We start from the raw sequence: 17,185 nt of genomic DNA, 5'->3' as shown, positions 1-17,185 counted from the left end.
GCTGAATACTACTGCAATCCCTATGGTGCAAACATCCAGGAGTTCAAGGAGCAATGCGAGGCTAAAGGCGATGATTGGTACTGGAGTGAATGCTAAGCAACGTAGGAAGCTACCATCTAGGCAGATTTTTCCTAAGCTAATTTTTGATCAGTTCTCATGACATCATATTATTGGGCCTAAATGCGGTTGGAGCTTACTTTACTTATTTGAGCTCGATAGTCCAGGTGGTGATGATTAGGATGGAAGGACATCATGAGGAGTGATAAACGGACGTTTCTTTGACTTGGGGCTCCATATTTGTCATTTATTCTGTGTCTCAGCACTGTCTAAATCTTGATGCATATCGGAAGTTTGGTCAGATATTGTTTGAGAAGTCCGAGGAGCTTTCAATTACAATCTTTTGGATCTCTCACAAGCCCACAACATGTATCTCGGCTCTGGGCTCGTTTTGGCTGGACTCTCAATCAAGGAAACTTATATGCTGCACACTGAATGAACACTGCAATACTCATTTCTTCCAGATGCAAATATGAAAAGGGTAAAGTGGACTTCTTGGGTGAAATTGCTTGGGTATCTATATGCGTTGATCATGGTAAGAGATCTTCTCACTACCCTGTGTACTAGAGAAGTTTCAAGTTACATAGAAATCGAGCACCCAAAATGATTAACTACCAAACAATAGTATTTAGGTGCTGGTATCTCAACCTCTACATTAGTTTAAATTGAGTTTTTCTAATTCTCTCAAAAGAAGACATGAAGTGCCTCGTATCAAACAGAAGTCCAGTATTACCAATGTAAAATTTTAGAACCATTTCAAATTCGAAAATAAAAGTGCAGATAGTATTCCTCCAATGACTACTCATCATAATCTATACATTGTAATCAGTATCTCGATACGCAACAGGAATACAATTAGGTCTCAGCAAATAACATACAAAGCCATAGCCCGCTACCATAAATAACATAACGATCAAGTGCATATCCACGCATTCCCTTCTGAAGATAAAGATCCAATGAGACCAATAGCGAGCGAGCTAACATACACATAGCCGCCCAGAACTTCTTTTCAAAGAGCCAGTATAGGTAAACTATAGCAAGAAAGCACACCCCTTCTGCACTCCTTCCCCCGCAGTCTCCATCCCCATCTCAGCAACCACAAATTTAGCGAAAACCCTTGACAAATCCACCAAATCAATTAAAAGTGAGCTTTTCAACCCCATCAGCCCATAAATCCAGATAAAAGTTCGTTAATCGCAATCAATCCAATTGCTAACTCTCAATTGAAGTGCTCAGATTTCAACCACACCCTATGACTTCTTACTAGTTCAAGAACATGAAGTAGTGAGTTTGAGCGCGCTGAGATCTTTCAATGTCATTATTCGAATAATGTTTTTGTTTTTTACTGATATAAAGTTTTAGATAATAGACCATCAGAAATAAGTTACATGACCACATTCCTTCTCCCCCAGAATATATATCATGAACCCTCCTTCCCGACCAAAAACAAAATTTACGATTGAGAGACCATAACCGAGAGCAAATAAAGGGGAAGATTAGGTGCGGGTTATTTTACGATTATAAATAGAAATTAGCCACACGAACAGAGGTCTTAGTAAAAACTCAATTAAGAAGAATTTGCTTTGCTTTCTTGAAAAAGATAATGTTAAGAAAAACTCATTTTCTAGCGTAAATCAGGTGATATAACCACCGTATAAAAGTACATCAAAAATGAAAATATGTTTCATTGTCACCCCAAGAATGCCATTATCTCTGCCAACAGAATCCCAACAAGGCCTTTTGCTCCTCAATTTCTTCTTGGGCGGCGCGTCGAGGCAACATAATCATTACTTGTTGTGAGCTGCTTGATATCCTCAAGTTCCGACCATTCCCATCTCATTAGCTTTTCTGTACCTGAAATTTTTATTGATATAACGTACCTCTATAGGTTGATCCTTGTGTGTTTTCCCCATGTTTTCCAGTGCTGGGTTGACCTCCTCTATCCTAAAAATATTTTCTTTTCTGGCTTCTACGGCCCCCCGTTCAATTGCCAGTTGCTCCCAAAAGGGAGCAGCCGGGAGCTTGAGTCGACTCTCGAGTAAATCCTTTTCGTCCTCATTCAGCACCCTCTTCACTTCAGATATTTGCTAGTAAAAATATTGTGGAATTAGCAAGTGTGTTTGATAGATAAATTCTACACAAAATCCGATAAAGCCTAGGACCATCGGGACTCACCTTCTCGACGATTTGATCCACTTGGCCTTGAACGGTCTTCTTCCAGTTCTCGATCTTTTCCAACTGACTAGCAAAATTTGTTTCCTTCCGTAGTCGGGTCATCTGATCGACGAGAAGAAGGCCATCGATCAGATGAGGCTTGTAAATCTGCCTGTACATGTCGGCAATATCTTTGAATTGCTCAAAACTAGCCCATATTTGAATTGCGTTCGATTGCAGAAGCTGAGAAAACTTAGCATGGCCCATGTCGAAAATGTTTGCACTAGAAGAGACTAAGTACTTACCATGAGATCGAACAACAAGTTATGATTATTAATGATTTTCTCGACCTTTCCTTCAAATGGCTTAATTTGGGAAATCAACACCGTGTACACTCTGGGTTTGAATGTGCGGAAAAAGACTACTATGTGCGTAATGTGATGCTTCAGAGTTATGACGTAGTCTATGCAATCATTCAGGATTTCCTTGATATCTTTCTGAACGATACTCAGTTTTCAAATCATCTTGGTCTCTATTCACACCCAAATGCCCTCACCAGTGTCAATTTTGCTCCGGCAAGATTCTGCCCCTTGGCTGTGATCTCGCTGACGTTGAATTGCAGTTCTACAAGGGTTTTCTTCATTTGATCGACCGCAAGGCTGGCATTTTTGCACCCCCTCTTTCGCGGTGTCTACTAAGAAGCGATGAGCTGACACGACATGCTGACTCACACTCTGTTCGGCTACAGCAGGTGGCGATGCAAGTGCGAGAACTAGGGACCTGGCGGGCCGAGAGGCTTGTGTGGATCCTTTTCGAGCGACTTCAATCTTCTGGACAGCGGCCAAACTTTCTTGCACCATCTGAAGCCACTCCTTGATTTGCTTGTCTTTGGGCTGCTCCCAGTCCTTGCCCATCGTCTTTGAACTTGTAGCCTGTTTCTCGAGGTCTTCAAGTACTTATAAACTGATTAGCAGCCCTATGATACCTTCAGGATAAGATTGCTGTTACTGAATTCACTGTGTTAATAACTCGACGGGAACCCAGGCAAGTAAAGCAAATCGTAGAAGTTTTGACAGTCTATCGCTCAGGTCGACAGCTTCAAAACAAAATCGAAAAGTTGCAAAGTGACGCCAGAGTCCATTTGGACGTGACTGTAAGGGTAGACGTGAAACTCATATCTGCCTATGCGACCTTGCTTGATTTAACGATGAAGATGGTGGCGGATGCAAACCCCCCTGAGCTATGGAACCAAAGTCAAAATGGGGAAACCTTTCGCCAACAATTTCCAGAATATCTACGTCGCACAGTGAAGGGGATACAAAACAATTCCAAAGCACTGAAACCTCCTCCTCAAAGCGTTACAGATCTAGCACAATCAGCTGTCAGATCCTTCGAGGATGCCCGGGACTTGTGTCTTATATCGCAACACCATCTTGGTAGATTTTATGAGCAGGTATTAACTCAATCAGTCATATATTATCTCGTAGCTAAGAAGATTGAAACCAGATCATGGATATGTAACATAATATTAGCGTTTTCAACATAGAGCTAGAACGGGTACCGTATCAATTGGATCAGGTGATAATATCTTATAAATAAAAAATCTGTCTGAGTATAAGATTGAACGTAGTCATATAAACCATATAATGTCTTATAATTCAGGTTTATTATAAATAGCTCAAGATAATGAATCTTCTAGATTTTAAAATTGAAGATTATACTCGAATTAAGAGTGTGATTCAAATTAATATTCTTCCTACTTTTAAAACTTTTAAAAGAATTAATGAAGAGGTTATTATTATAAATGAATTTATTCTTAATAATTTTTTTTTTATCTTAAATAACTTTATAGTATAGAACTCTATAACTTATACAGTAATATATTATACTAGTGTTACGAGGTAATACTAGCCCTTCCTGTCCTGTCCTGTCCTAATATATATGTGAGAGCAAGATAGAACTTTCGATTCTATTTCCTGGTCTTTTGAACTGTTTAGCTCAGCGGTAAAGCTTCTGAATGCTCTCAGAGGTGGTCCCGTGACAACTAGTAAAAAAAGAAAAAAAGAAATTTCAAAATATTTTAATTCTAATAATAAAGTTACAACATATATAAAACATAATATAGATTCGATTAATCTCTTAATTTAAATAAGTTTGAGAGTAATAATAATAAAGATATAAATATATAGCTTTTACTTTAATTTAATAGTTTTAAAGTTTCAAAGGAGTGTTGAAAAGTGATGAAAAAAAGAGTGGAAATGAAGTATTTCTTATATTTCTTATATTTTTATTAATATTCTCTTATAATTAAAAAAAATCTTTTAATAGTCTAGAACGTAGTCTACTAATCCAGTATGACTTATAACCAAATATTTCACTCTAATCCAATTAATACGGTAGATAAATTACATCCTAGAGACAAAAAGATGATGGCGCGAACACGTAATAACGCAATAGTCCGCCAGTTTGCCACACAAAACGAAGCATATATAGACGCTCTGAATGATGCTAAGGGCGCTCAAAATATGATCAACCTACTTAATCAGTATGTTCAGCCGTACTCCGACAGCGGGGAGCTCAAAAGTCTTGGAGGTGAGATGAGTCTGCTATTAGATCGTACCATCACTCAGAAAGACGTTGTGGAACGGATGTTGACAGATCACGTGCGGGGGATGGCGAACATGGTCAACACCTGGTTCCGGCCGGGATTCCATCATCGATTTGCCGAAAAATTCTTGGATATACTGGCTCTAGCTCCCTCATCCGAGACGATGCTTCCATAAATGCGAAGCGTCCTCGCTCTTCTCTCATGGCCTGGTACTTCTGTGCTGACACTAAACTCAGACAGCCTCGCGAGATGGAGAAGAAGGCTACAGTCCTATTTAAGAACACGCGTGGAGGAAATTGTAAATATGGCGGATGGATATCATAAGCGATTCCCTTATCAGGGGTCTGAGTTCGCCCTTAGGCGGTATATGAATTGATGCCGCTACAAAATTTGTAGATAGGTGGATACTTATCCAAGGTATATTGCGGAGCGTATAGTTCAAAAGGCAGAGATAATTTTGAAACACGAATATAGATTTGTGAAGCTTGCATAATAAACATCGGCGCTATCAGTACAGAAATTATGAAATTAGATTATACTAATTGATACCTCTTCCGAAGAATGAAGAGAGGTCTTACAGAAAAGCATTTATAAGGCTTTGGGGGGAGGTACGCCCCGATTTTCTTAGGAAGAATTCTTGGCCCTTTATTTGTGCTTGGTCAAAAATTTCAGTAAATCGAAAAAATTGATGATGTTCGCCTGTAAGAAGGCCTGTAACACGACAGGATTGTTAGTAATGTTATCCGTAATGTTCTATATTATCTCTAAGGATATCTCATGTTCAGAGTCATACGTACTTCTTGTGCTCCTTTGACTTGACTCCAACATGCATGACTTTCGACATGAGTCGGACACACTTTCAAGCTGAGTATCGACTCTCGAAATAAGTTAGAACTCTTGATGTCAACAATGGCACGAGCAGATGCTGGAATTCTCCACGCACGGGGCCATAAGCGTTCATTCCGGTGTCGAGAAGGTTATCACAAAGAAGGACTGTAAGGGTAGAACTATTACGGATATGGCAGCACTAATTTTCATGACGCAATATTTGGATATTGAGGTGCTGTGGTATTTGCGGACGAAGCACATATTGATATTTCTCCGTAGAGTCAAGACAGAGTACCCCAGGAACAAGGGACATGCAATAGGCGAGAACATCGAAGAGACCCCCGCTTCAGGATATACGATTCCATAATGAAGCTTGAATTCGTTTGTAAGGGTAAGTAGGAAAAGGGACAGATGTTCTACAATGACGAGGAAGATGGAAATGAGAATGAGCAACCTCCCACCCCCAAAACCTTATCGATGCCCAAAAAATATAAACGGAGGAGGATTATCACCATCGATTGGGAGGCTTCCAAAGCGCATGCAGGGGAGGCAAAGGATCAAAACAACGTAATGACTCAAAAGTGCTACTTAAAGAAGCTACTGCCCATCTACGTTGATGCTCAAAAAGAAGATGCGGAAAAATCGACGAATAAACCGTAGCTTCTACCAGAGGATACTAATCCGTCTGTTACGATTGGTTGTCTTCTGGGTTACGTATACGTGGTCAGGATCGCATGAATACTCGTAGTTAGAGACTAGTAGTATAACTGGGGGTTTATTGTTGGTCACACTTACACAGGGATTTCATCGCACTGGTGATAAGGCTAACAAGTAGTAATTGAGATTGAGCACGAGTTTCCTTATACTCAAGAAATTTCACGCTGCACATAGAACTTCGTTATCCGTTGCTCGTCGTTGCTCACCGCTGAGGAGTGTTGAGCGTGGATGAGACGGAAAGCCATTAGCCCTCCACCAGTAGATGAGTTCGTTATTTATTCATGACATTTCGTACTGTGTAATCTCTTACTAGCACACTTGTATTATCGCATTCTCCGCTCAAAGCTCTTGAAGACTTCCAAGTTCCCACTTTCCAGCATGTTTGTATTCATCGCATGTGATACATAAATATCACATGAAATATGCCAAGCCGGCTTCGGTACACTGCCCTGTCTACTGCATTATGAGGCTCTCCGTTAGGAAAACATCTGTATCGAGATGACAAGCATAATTTTGTTTGTAAATGGAAGGCTGAAATTGATGGCTCGGACATCAAAGCGGCAGTGTATGTCAGAAGCCGACCGTGAAACCTATCCATTGGGTGATCGCTACATGAATCCTGATCTGGTAATGTATGATACCGAGACTGAGAAAAAGGCGCAGTGAGTACATTCGTTATTCGGAGAGTGGAGTGAAGCTGTTGATACCCGTGCCATAAAATAAGGTGATCTTATCACCAGAGGGGGAGTAGACCATGAGAGATTGTCGTTTCACAACTATGTCGGCTGTACGATGTATACCTATTGGAGTTTGGAAGTTGAGTCGGATGAATCGGCTCCATTTCAGATGGATGTTATTGGTCTGATTATCACGAACAAATGAGAATCTTGCAGGTAACCTCAATATATGTAAAGACTGCGCCTCCTTCATCAGAAGAAAGAAGATGGCATTCCAATCTCGCCAAACGGATAGTAAAAGACTCAATTAGGAAGCTGAGGTTCGTTTGTTGAATAGATTAGGCAGATGAATTCTTTCTGAAAAATTGATGGAAGAGATGATGATGTATCGACAAAATGTGGGTACGAGAACTGACTAAAAGTCCTAGGTAAATCCTCAAAGATGGGATTGAGGAATTCTTGGCAGGGCTGAGCTTTGAGATCTTCGGATATGGAATCAAATGAGACATGGATTATAACGAAAACGAGAAAACATGTAAAGCAAGGATTTTGAGAGAAGAGACAAGGCGGATTTTACATCTTACGTAAAGATGCGAGGATGGATAACATGGCACAGCTTTCACGACTTCACGAGGCAGGTCAATGCCAGATGGAGTAAACTTCTAGAAGGTCTGGTGAACGATAAGCCATGTGGTTGAAAGCTAATCAGAAGATTTCGAATTTGGATTCGGGTTGAGTCAAATTGGACCGAGGGGTATGCAGGTTCTTCTTCACAGGTCGGTGGTATGGTATTTGTATTTATTCTGAGGGACTCTTGAGAAATGATATCTTTCGCCTTCTCCAGGGTGGGATGAGATGGATGTTGGAGTTGGCCGTGTAATGTATGCGAGGTGCGTGTTGCCCTCTGCTTATACAACCTCGACGATGTAGAGATGACTTAGGGTACGTTCGGATCGATTTATTTCGGCTTATTTCAATTATTAGACCTCATTTATTTATCAAATAATACTTACTAAGCTCAAACAAAAGATTTACCAAATGTTTAAAATTATGAAATAAATTATTAGGCCTTATTGAATTTGTAATAATTCAAATAAATTAAAATGACAAATACTTTTAAGATTGTTATATATTAGTTATAAAGTAGCTTTTTAAAGCTTTATAAGTAATTCTTTAATAAATCTTTATTATTATTTACCCCTATCATTTTCCAATATTATCTAATATTACCTCAAATATATTAGCCTCAATATTCTTGCCATTTTAACAACATTATAAATTTCTCCAAATAAATAAGAAAACAAACCGAACGCACCCTTAGGAGAATGGGAAATTGTGTATCGTGAATTGTGAGTCGTGAATTGTGAGTTGTGAGTTGTGAGCGCTGAATCGTGACTCGTGACTCGTGAGCCCTGAATCGTGACTTGTGGCTCGTGACTTTTGAATACCGTATATGATAGTGTTGTCGACCGAGTAGCGAATCGTAAGACGGATGAAATTCTTTCTGTAGGAGATATAATTTGATGTAGGGTGGATCGATGTGTGAGGTAAGGTTTCTCATAAATCCCGCTTTGCCGGGCGCAACGCTTCAAAGGGCTCAACATTCCCTGCCGATAAAGGGATGAGTAGACCTTTTGAGTGGCTCTACCTGTTTGTAGTGATGTAGTGATAATCAAGTTTTTCTGGCTTCACAAGGTTCATTTTTTCTCTCGAGGGATGAAGGGTAAAGGCGCAGTAAAAAAGAAGAGCCGGCACAATGTGGTATCAAGTATCTAGCATCAGGAGTCAAGGCATCATCTATCCATTTATATATTTGGTACCAATCCAACCCATACCTAGTATGTATATTGATATTTAATCGGGTCTTTGAGATACCGACTCGCTCAAGTCTTTTTCTCCCTTCATTCATCACACACACTCTCTCCCCATCACTCACTCCATCACTCACTCCATCACTCTTCATCAAGCCTTCTCCTCCTGATAATGATCTAAAACATCAACCCTGCGACCCCACTTATTTAGCACCTCAACTCCGTACAGCCCCACCAGCCTATTCCTTCCCCGCAAAAAGGTCCAAGCATTCACAGTCAGAAAGCTCCATCGTCTCTTCTCTACTTCGTACCAATTGGCGTTACCTTGCAGTTGATCATTTGCTGCACTAATAAACTACATAATCAACCCAAACGTCCACCTCGGAATCATTCTTATAGTTGTCATACCACTTTATAAAACACAAAATTATCACCACACACATTACAACTTCTTCATCACATTCTTCTGATTAGATACCTACTTATTACTCTACTCTTATCAACATTCAATCAAATCCTTTACAGATCCTCAAACCCTCAAACCCTCAAACCTTCAGAATGTCTTCAAGCTTTGATGGTAAACAAGCTACGAGTGACGACGTTCATAAACCATTCTCATCGACTTCGGCCGCTGGTAATTCAGCAGCTCAACATAATGGATACAATCATTCTCGCAGTACAGGAGCTGCTCATTCCGAGGGCCCATTGATTAATGTTCAACCACCAAGAAGAGAAGATCTTCAACCTTCCTATGCCCAAGTTTTGCAAGGCGATGATGATACAAGTACCAACGGATGGTATGGAAGCATGAGTAAGTTTGAGACCTTTCCAGATTATTGCGCAATGTAGTAGATCCAAACTAATTATTTTTCGCACATAGTTAATGCTCTCGGCTCATGTATTGGTGCTTGCGGTGCTGTCCCTTGTTGTATTATCTGCCCAAATCCATATAAGCCAGTATCGCAGGGTAATGTTGGTCTTGTTACCAAATTCGGTCGCTTCTATCGTGCAGTCGATCCTGGTTTAGTCAAGATTAACCCTCTCAGCGAACGTCTCATTCAAGTCGATGTTAAGATTCAGATTGTTGGTATGTTTAATTCCTATGATTTTGCGAAATTCCATTCTCCTGGAATGTGCCATTAACTTTGATTTCTACAGAGGTTCCTCAACAAGTTTGCATGACCAAAGACAACGTCACCTTACATTTGACCTCTGTCATCTACTACCACATTACTTCTCCTCATAAGGCTGCATTTGGTATTTCAAATGTGCGACAAGCATTGATAGAACGTACACAGACTACCCTTCGCCACGTTGTTGGCGCTCGTGTTTTACAAGATGTCATCGAACGTCGGGAAGAAGTTGCGCAATCCATCGAAGAAATAATTGAGGATGTTGCATCAGGATGGGGTGTCCAGGTTGAGAGCATGCTCATTAAGGATATGATCTTCAGCAATGAACTCCAAGACTCTCTTTCCATGGCCGCACAATCTAAGCGTATTGGAGAATCAAAAGTCATTGCGGCTCGTGCTGAAGTTGAATCCGCTAAGCTTATGCGTCAAGCTGCCGATATCTTGTCCAGTGCTCCAGCCATGCAAATCAGATATCTCGAGGCAATGCAAGCTATGGCAAAAACCGCCAATAGCAAGGTTATCTTCCTACCAAGTGCATCAACTATCGGAAGTCAAATGGCAAATGCTTTAGGAGAAGGTTCAGGAGATCATGCAGGTGCTTCGACTAGCAGAAATGATACTAATGACTTCGGAGGTCAGGATTCCGGTTTACAAAGGGCTATCAATGCTCACGTTGTTGAAAATATCTAAATGAGGATTTTCACTAACACACAAATTGCTTTTGTAGCTTGGTCTACTTGAACATCACTGCAATTTGTTTCCAAATAGTCAGTTCTCTGTTCACGATTGTTTATCGGAAGCGACCATTCTCAGCACTGTACTTTACGCACTCTTTATTTTTGTTGTGTGTTTGGGATTTAATAGGTGTGCGATTGCTAGAGGTCAGGAGATGAGTGGTCTTCAATAATGGCAGGACATAATGCGGATACCAATACGGCTTTGGCTTTTTGGGTACGATGAGATATGATGCGATACCACGGTTTGATTGTTTCATTGTTTTGAGAATTGATAGGAATACCCCTCGGTCGTTTACAGCAAAAGTGTGCAATAATTAGCCTTTTCTTTCTTACATACCTTTTGAGTTTGTAGTTAATGATCATCTCAACTTTTCTCGAGTGGATATTTGTACGAGTTTGATTAATGTTGTGGTTTTTGAAGTGATAGAAGATATTTCATTCGAGTTGTAGGTAGATATTAGTGTAGAATTCAATACCAGAGTCTGACATCGAGAGAGGATTGAAGAAATAAGTAGGGGCGTTCGAAAAAACCACGGAGGATAGGAAATCGGATGAGGGACGTGAGACTGGAGTGGGGAGGGATGGATAGTTGGAGAAAGTTAGGTAGTGATTGGATGGATGTTGTATACATATGTATGTAGGTAACTTTTGATTGGGATGGAGTTGGGAGTTGAGGGCGGAATTCAGGATTGAGATTGGTAGGGAGGGAAGGGAATTTATGGAATGGCTTGGACTTGTTTGGGTTGAGTTGAGTGATTTGTTAATGGTGGTGAAGTGGTAAAGAGGTGAGGTAGATTGGACGAGATGGTTTTGATATTTTCTTCTCTTTTTTTGTGTGTAGTAGGCTGGCTGGTTTGGAGGGGAGGGGGAGGGGGAGTGGATGAGATAGTGAGGATAGTGAGGATAGTAATAATGATTTATAAGCGAGTAGAATTTGATTATTAAATCCTAGGATCGATAATTTTCGAGGAGTGAGGAAGTCGTAGTAATTTAATACTGAATAGAAATAAGATGAAGTTATATGATATTAGAGAAGAGGGTGAATGAATGGATTACCGAGTAGGTGAGGATGATATGTAGGCGGTAATTGATTGGATGGATGCCTGCTTTTGAGGAGATATTCGGATTTAGATTTGAACATCATTTCGGTTTCGATACTGGGATGGAATATTAAGGTGTGAATGAATATATGGATTGATTTTTGAATGGAAGCGTGATTCTGAATCTTAGGCATGGGAGATCGTATAAGAACAAGATGAAGGTATATTGTATCGTGGAGGGAGGACGAATATATGACACGCTACGCGGAAGTCATCGATGTCCGTGGGTAATTCTCGGATAATGCTGGGATACCTGCAGATTGTCGGCGGGTCCACCAGTGGGTGCACAGACTGACGGGACAACGTGACAGGAAAGTATGTTACGACCGAGGTCGTCACATGACTAGATTGATTAAAATATCACCTGACCAAGGTGTCCCACTGAGTCCCACTGAGTAAGGCCCAGTGGGACACAGTGGGAAGCAGTGGGACAACAGAGAACGAAGGTCTATATAAGGGAATGGGATTTCATTACAATATAGAGCTTCGTGCTCAAGAACAATCATTAGTTTCATTACTATAGTTACGAGAATTGCAACCAGTTACCAACCTTATTGAATTCCTACTTGAAGTCTAGTCTAAACCACCTCGAGAGAACTCTAGACACTTCCACGTGACCCTAGAGGCAGCTCCCGTAACAAAGTATAATTTCACACTCAAATTTATGAACTTCAAAATTCAATTAAAATTTGATATACAGCTTGATATGGATTGAATTGATATATTGTATTTTCAAAATATTAAAAAATAATATGTTCAAGATTCATTTCAAAGAAATTAGATTTAAGCTCAAAAAACAAATAGTACGATTCGGTATTAAATATTTTAATAAGAAATTATATAACGTGGTTTATTAGTGAGTGGGTCATATTAGTAAATAGGTCACTTTCACTTTAATTTACACTTTCAAAACTATATTATTCAATAACAATTGAATCAATTAATTGAAATTATAAAGATTTTAATAATCTAGAATTTATTATATTATTTTAATAAATTCTTATATTATAATCTATCTTTTCATATTTATTATAATATCAAATAAAAGATACTTTTCTATTGAATTTATTTTCTTTTTGATATTCGTTATATTGAATCTAAATATCAACCTTTTATTGAGATAATGTTCACAATAAAGGAGCAGGCCAGTGGAATGCATGTATTATTGACTATGTAGATTAATTGTACTAAGGTAAAATCTAACTACGAAGTGGAAGTGATATATGCACAGTAGCTTAGAGCACGTGCCACAACTTCCAACACTCCCCCAGAGAGCTTACTCTCTCAGCTTCAGTAGTTAGTTTCTTTAAAATTCCTTTTATACGCCCAATAACTGATTGCTTCGAAATTCGTTATTCCTTGATCGTAGGGTTACTGTTTTAATATGGTAGACCATCAAAATCCGATCGTATGCGAACAGACCTTAAGCTTATCTGTTATTCCACGTGATTTTCTTGAAATCATTAATTTTTTTTTTTTTTTTTTTTTTTTTTTTTTTTTGATAAATTCGACGTAAGATGAATCCAATGAATCTGATGAAATAGGTGAAATGGGTGGATTCAGTGATTTTGGTCGATTTGGTCAATTTGGTCGATTTAGTCGATTTTGGAGCACATACCACAACTTCCAATACTCTCCCAAAGAGCTTACTCTCTTTGAAACCCCAGCATGTTCTTGAATCTCTCAAATATCACCCTTGCGCATGGTTTTGTTAATCCATCTGCAGCCATATCACTTGTATTGACATAGCTGGTATTGACTAGATGTTTTTCTGTGAGATCTCGAATGAAGTGGTGACATATGTCAATATGCTTTGATCGCTCGTGTAGATGTGGGTTCTTGGTTAACGCTAGCGCTCCTTGGTTGTCTCCGAGCATTTGAACTCCGCTGTTGCTCCCGATATACTGTGGTCGCTCTAAGTCCCTCAAGAGTTGGGCTACCCATTGCCCTTGTTTGGTGAACATCGCCATGGAAATGTACTCAGCTTCTGTACTAGATGTAGCTACAGATGTCTGCTTCTTGCTTGCCCATGAGATTGGTCCACCATAGAACATTACTACCCCACCAGAGATGCTTTTTCGATCGGTTCTATCGCTTGCCCAGTCTGCGTCGGTGTATACTTTGATGGTGCGTTGTAGGAGGTCATATTCTTTGCAAATATCTGATTGAACTCCCCCAGGCCCAAAACGTAGTTTCTGTTTAATAGTTGACCTCAAATATCTCATAAGGTTTTTGAGTGCAACGCTGTGATGTTTGGCAGGGTTAGACATAGCTTGTGCTAATCTCCCGAGACCGAATGCGATGTCCGGTCTAGTGTAAACCATAGGGTGGATCGTACTGCCGATTGCTTGCTGGTATTCGTTTACATCAGTGAGCTCGTCGTCTGGGAGCGTTGGTCGTAGTTGGTTGTAATCCGAGATTGGTATCTTCCTTGGAGTGTGTTGACCATGGGAGATCCCGAATCGGGTAAGCATTGCATCCAGATACTCTTCTTGATCCATAGTTAACACTCTCTCTGATCTGTTACGAATGATGCGCACTCCTAAGATCTTACTAATCTCCCCCAGGTCTTTGGTGTTGAATCGAGCAGAAAGGTTGTGATAAAACCATTGAATATCTCGTTTTTGTGCAGCAGCAGTAACAATATCATCTACATACACTAGGAGAATTAGCTGGCGCGGGTGATTGGTGTATAAACACGGATCCGCAAGGCTTTGTACGAAACCCATCTTGGTTAACTCTCCTTTCAGAAGAAGGCTCCAATCTCTACCAGCTTGCTTTAGCCCATAAAGACTCCGAAGTGCATGTAGAACGCGGCCGCGACGAACATGAACACCTTGAGGGGGTGCTAAATAGATTTCTTCTTTCAAGTGTGATTCGGTGAACGCATTTTTGATATCGAAATGGGAACACTCGAGGTCCTCTCTTGCAACAATTGCAAGGAAAAGGCGAAGAGTATCGAGTCGAACAGTGGGGGCGAAGGTTTCGTTGTAATCTTTACCTAAAACTTGGCTGAACCCTCTAGCCACTAATCTGGCCTTGAATCGCTCTACCTTATTATCCTTCGTCTTAACAACAAATACCCATTTCGTTGAAACTAGATTGCTCCCTTGTGGTAAAATGAACTCTTCCCAAGTGCCATTCTTGACCAATGAGTCTACTTCTTCTTGAATTGCAGCTTGCCAGTCTTTCGCGTGCTTTTTGTCTGCCATTGCTTCTTTATATGTATTCGGTATCTTGATCCCGAGTATTTCCGTTGCTGGTAGAGCGGTCTCAGCTTCTGCTGGTGCATCTGCTAAAATAGTCAAGATCTTCGAAGCAATTTCATTATTCGTCTCCTGTTCGAATTGATGAATATTTGGAATGGCAATCATGGCGTGCTCAATTGATTCTGATCCTGGCTTATTTAAGGAAGCAAGTAAGGCCCGAATGATTTTGGAGTCTCTCTGTTCTTCTATATCGTCGTCATCGCTTCTCTTTCTCTTCCTAAGATTGTATCTCAAAGGTGGTGTGGAAGTAGATGCAGATGTAGATGCAGTAGGTGGTAAAGTTTCATTAGGTAGTGCAATATCAGGTAATACACTCTCAGGTAATGTACTCGAATTCGATGGTGTATGATCAAGTGGTAAAGTTATATCCTCAGGTGCCCTTGACTTCGGTGGTGTATGATCAGGTGGTGAAGTTATATCAGGTAAAGTAACATCACTTTCTTTGTTGTTTTCCCCTGCCGGTCTTGTTAAATCATCAGCCACTTGTCGGATATTTCCATATTCATCTTCATCAAAGCGTGGTATTTCAGTCTTTGTTCGTTTTGGTATTGGCAAGCGCACCTCTATCGAGTCTGTGATTATTTCATTTGGTGATATTGGTGGATCGACTGGAATAGACGATGATTCAGGGACATTCTTAGGTCTGCCGCGAGGCCTGCGATCAGGTTCTATATTCTTGGTACCTTGTGATCCAGCTACACAGTTTCTGAGTTTGAGATCCAGATCCCCTCCTTTGTAGCTTTCGTCGATTGTAACACGATAAGAGCGGTAAGTATAACCTAGCTCTGGTGAATAAACCTTTATATGCTTGGTGGTGTCTTTTGAGTATCCCAGGAATATCCCAACCCTTGCTGTGTCGCGAAGTTTATCATGCCTTTGTCCTTTTGGGATGGTTTTGGGGTTGATATAGGCGTAACATCGACTCCCCCAGACCTTGCATGTATCGATATCTGGTAATGTGCTTGTAAATGCTTCGAGTGGGCTTCGATCGATTCCATTTGCATCTGGGCCAATACTAGTGCGGTTTCGAATGTATACGTCGTGCTCGACAGCTTCGTCCCAAAATTCTAATGGTAAATGAGCTTCTTTCAACATTGCTCTCATGTCGGTTTCTGCGGTGCGTATATTGCGTTCAGCTGGACCATTTTGGTGAGACGATACAACCACTGTAACCTCTGATCGCACACCAGTCTTCCATTCCCGGACGGCTTGAAGAAGCTCTGGTGCATTGTCGGTTCTGGCAGCAATTACAGCTACTCCTGTAGCAAGTTCAATTTCTTGCTTCCAGGCTTTCAGTAAGGGTATTGCATCGCTCTTCTGTTTCAATAGGATGACCCAATTTACCCTTGTGGCGCTATCGATAATAAGGAGAAAGTATCTGTGCCCTCGAATGGTCCTTGGGAAAGGGCCAGCAACATCGAAATGGATCAATTCTAGCCTTTGGATTTTCGTGCACTTAGTTGACTTGGGATTCTGTTAGTCATCTTTGTGAGAGCGCACACTTCACAGACATCAAGAGTTGAAGGGACCTTGATCGGTCTCTGGAGTGTAGTGACTTTGTGCAGATTCCTGATTTTGTCAGGGCCGAGATGATTGAAGCGTCTATGCCAGATAAGGTATCTTTCCTTCTCCGTCATGGTTAATTCTTCGACTTCCCCTTTTGTACCATCAATGATCTCTGCAGAGAGCGCAAAGAATGCAGAATCTTCGTATCCTGGTTTCACATGCGAGATGATGTACATCCCATCTTTCATTGTTGCTTTGATGATCTTATTATTCTTATCGTTTTCTGGTGTGAAATACATCTTCTTGAGACTGAATGTACCCTTGAGTCCTGCCTCACAAATTCTCTTGGCTGAGAGCAGGTTGACCCCCAATCCAGGTACATATAGCACACCAGCTAATGATGTCCTTGTTCCATCCTTGCACACCATGTCCACTGTTCCTCGCTCATCCGAGTACATAGCTCCCCCACCAACCGTTATCCTTCGTCGCGGAGTACGAATTAGACTTCTGAATAGAGAACGTTGGTCAGACATGTGTGAAGTGGCGCCGGTATCAGCGTACCATTGCGATGGGGATGCCTTACTAATA

At 40.6% G+C, this 17,185-nt stretch overlaps 4 protein-coding genes across 4 annotated transcripts; 3 read left to right on the top strand and 1 right to left on the bottom strand.

Moving 5' to 3' along the window:
- Positions 1 to 1,764: 1,764 nt before the first annotated feature.
- Positions 1,765 to 3,125, bottom strand: EAF01_002098 (uncharacterized protein; the record flags this gene model as incomplete). Its single annotated transcript, XM_038910348.1, has 6 exons — positions 1,765 to 1,858; positions 1,912 to 2,144; positions 2,233 to 2,454; positions 2,517 to 2,708; positions 2,768 to 2,890; positions 2,943 to 3,125. 6 exons carry the CDS (start codon positions 3,123 to 3,125, stop codon positions 1,765 to 1,767), a joined length of 1,047 nt encoding a protein of 348 aa, XP_038773270.1.
- A 65-nt stretch (positions 3,126 to 3,190) lies between these two features.
- On the top strand, positions 3,191 to 5,040 carry EAF01_002097 (uncharacterized protein). Its single transcript, XM_038910347.1, has 3 exons — positions 3,191 to 3,664; positions 3,744 to 3,768; positions 4,612 to 5,040. The coding sequence occupies exons 1-3, from the start codon at positions 3,419 to 3,421 to the stop codon at positions 4,992 to 4,994; spliced, it is 654 nt and encodes a 217-aa protein (XP_038773269.1). The 5' UTR covers positions 3,191 to 3,418; the 3' UTR covers positions 4,995 to 5,040.
- Positions 5,041 to 6,058: 1,018 nt separating this feature from the next.
- Positions 6,059 to 6,307, top strand: EAF01_002096 (uncharacterized protein; the record flags this gene model as incomplete). The annotated part of the gene is made up of 1 exon (XM_038910346.1): positions 6,059 to 6,307. One exon carries the CDS (start codon positions 6,059 to 6,061, stop codon positions 6,305 to 6,307), a length of 249 nt encoding a protein of 82 aa, XP_038773268.1.
- Positions 6,308 to 9,410: 3,103 nt separating this feature from the next.
- EAF01_002095 (uncharacterized protein) lies at positions 9,411 to 10,675 on the top strand (the record flags this gene model as incomplete). Its single annotated transcript, XM_038910345.1, has 3 exons — positions 9,411 to 9,663; positions 9,733 to 9,939; positions 10,011 to 10,675. The coding sequence occupies 3 exons, from the start codon at positions 9,411 to 9,413 to the stop codon at positions 10,673 to 10,675; spliced, it is 1,125 nt and encodes a 374-aa protein (XP_038773267.1).
- Positions 10,676 to 17,185: the final 6,510 nt, after the last annotated feature.

This window comes from Botrytis porri, assembly GCF_014898465.1.
Source record: "Botrytis porri strain MUCL 3234 chromosome Unknown BPOR_003, whole genome shotgun sequence".
NCBI lineage: Eukaryota > Fungi > Ascomycota > Leotiomycetes > Helotiales > Sclerotiniaceae > Botrytis > Botrytis porri.
Note: the sequence above shows the minus strand (reverse complement) of the source record. Positions and strands in the feature narration are given on the sequence as shown.

Bases quoted from the DNA above. Each gene is read 5' to 3' on its own strand.
- EAF01_002097 (XM_038910347.1), top strand. From the start codon at position 3,419: ATGAAGATGGTGGCGGATGCAAACCCCCCTGAGCTATGGAACCAAAGT. The intron at 3,665-3,743 runs GTATTAACTCAA...ACATAATATTAG, and splicing joins TTGGTAGATTTTATGAGCAG to CGTTTTCAACATAGAGCTAG. The intron at 3,769-4,611 runs GTACCGTATCAA...TTAATACGGTAG, and splicing joins TCAACATAGAGCTAGAACGG to ATAAATTACATCCTAGAGAC.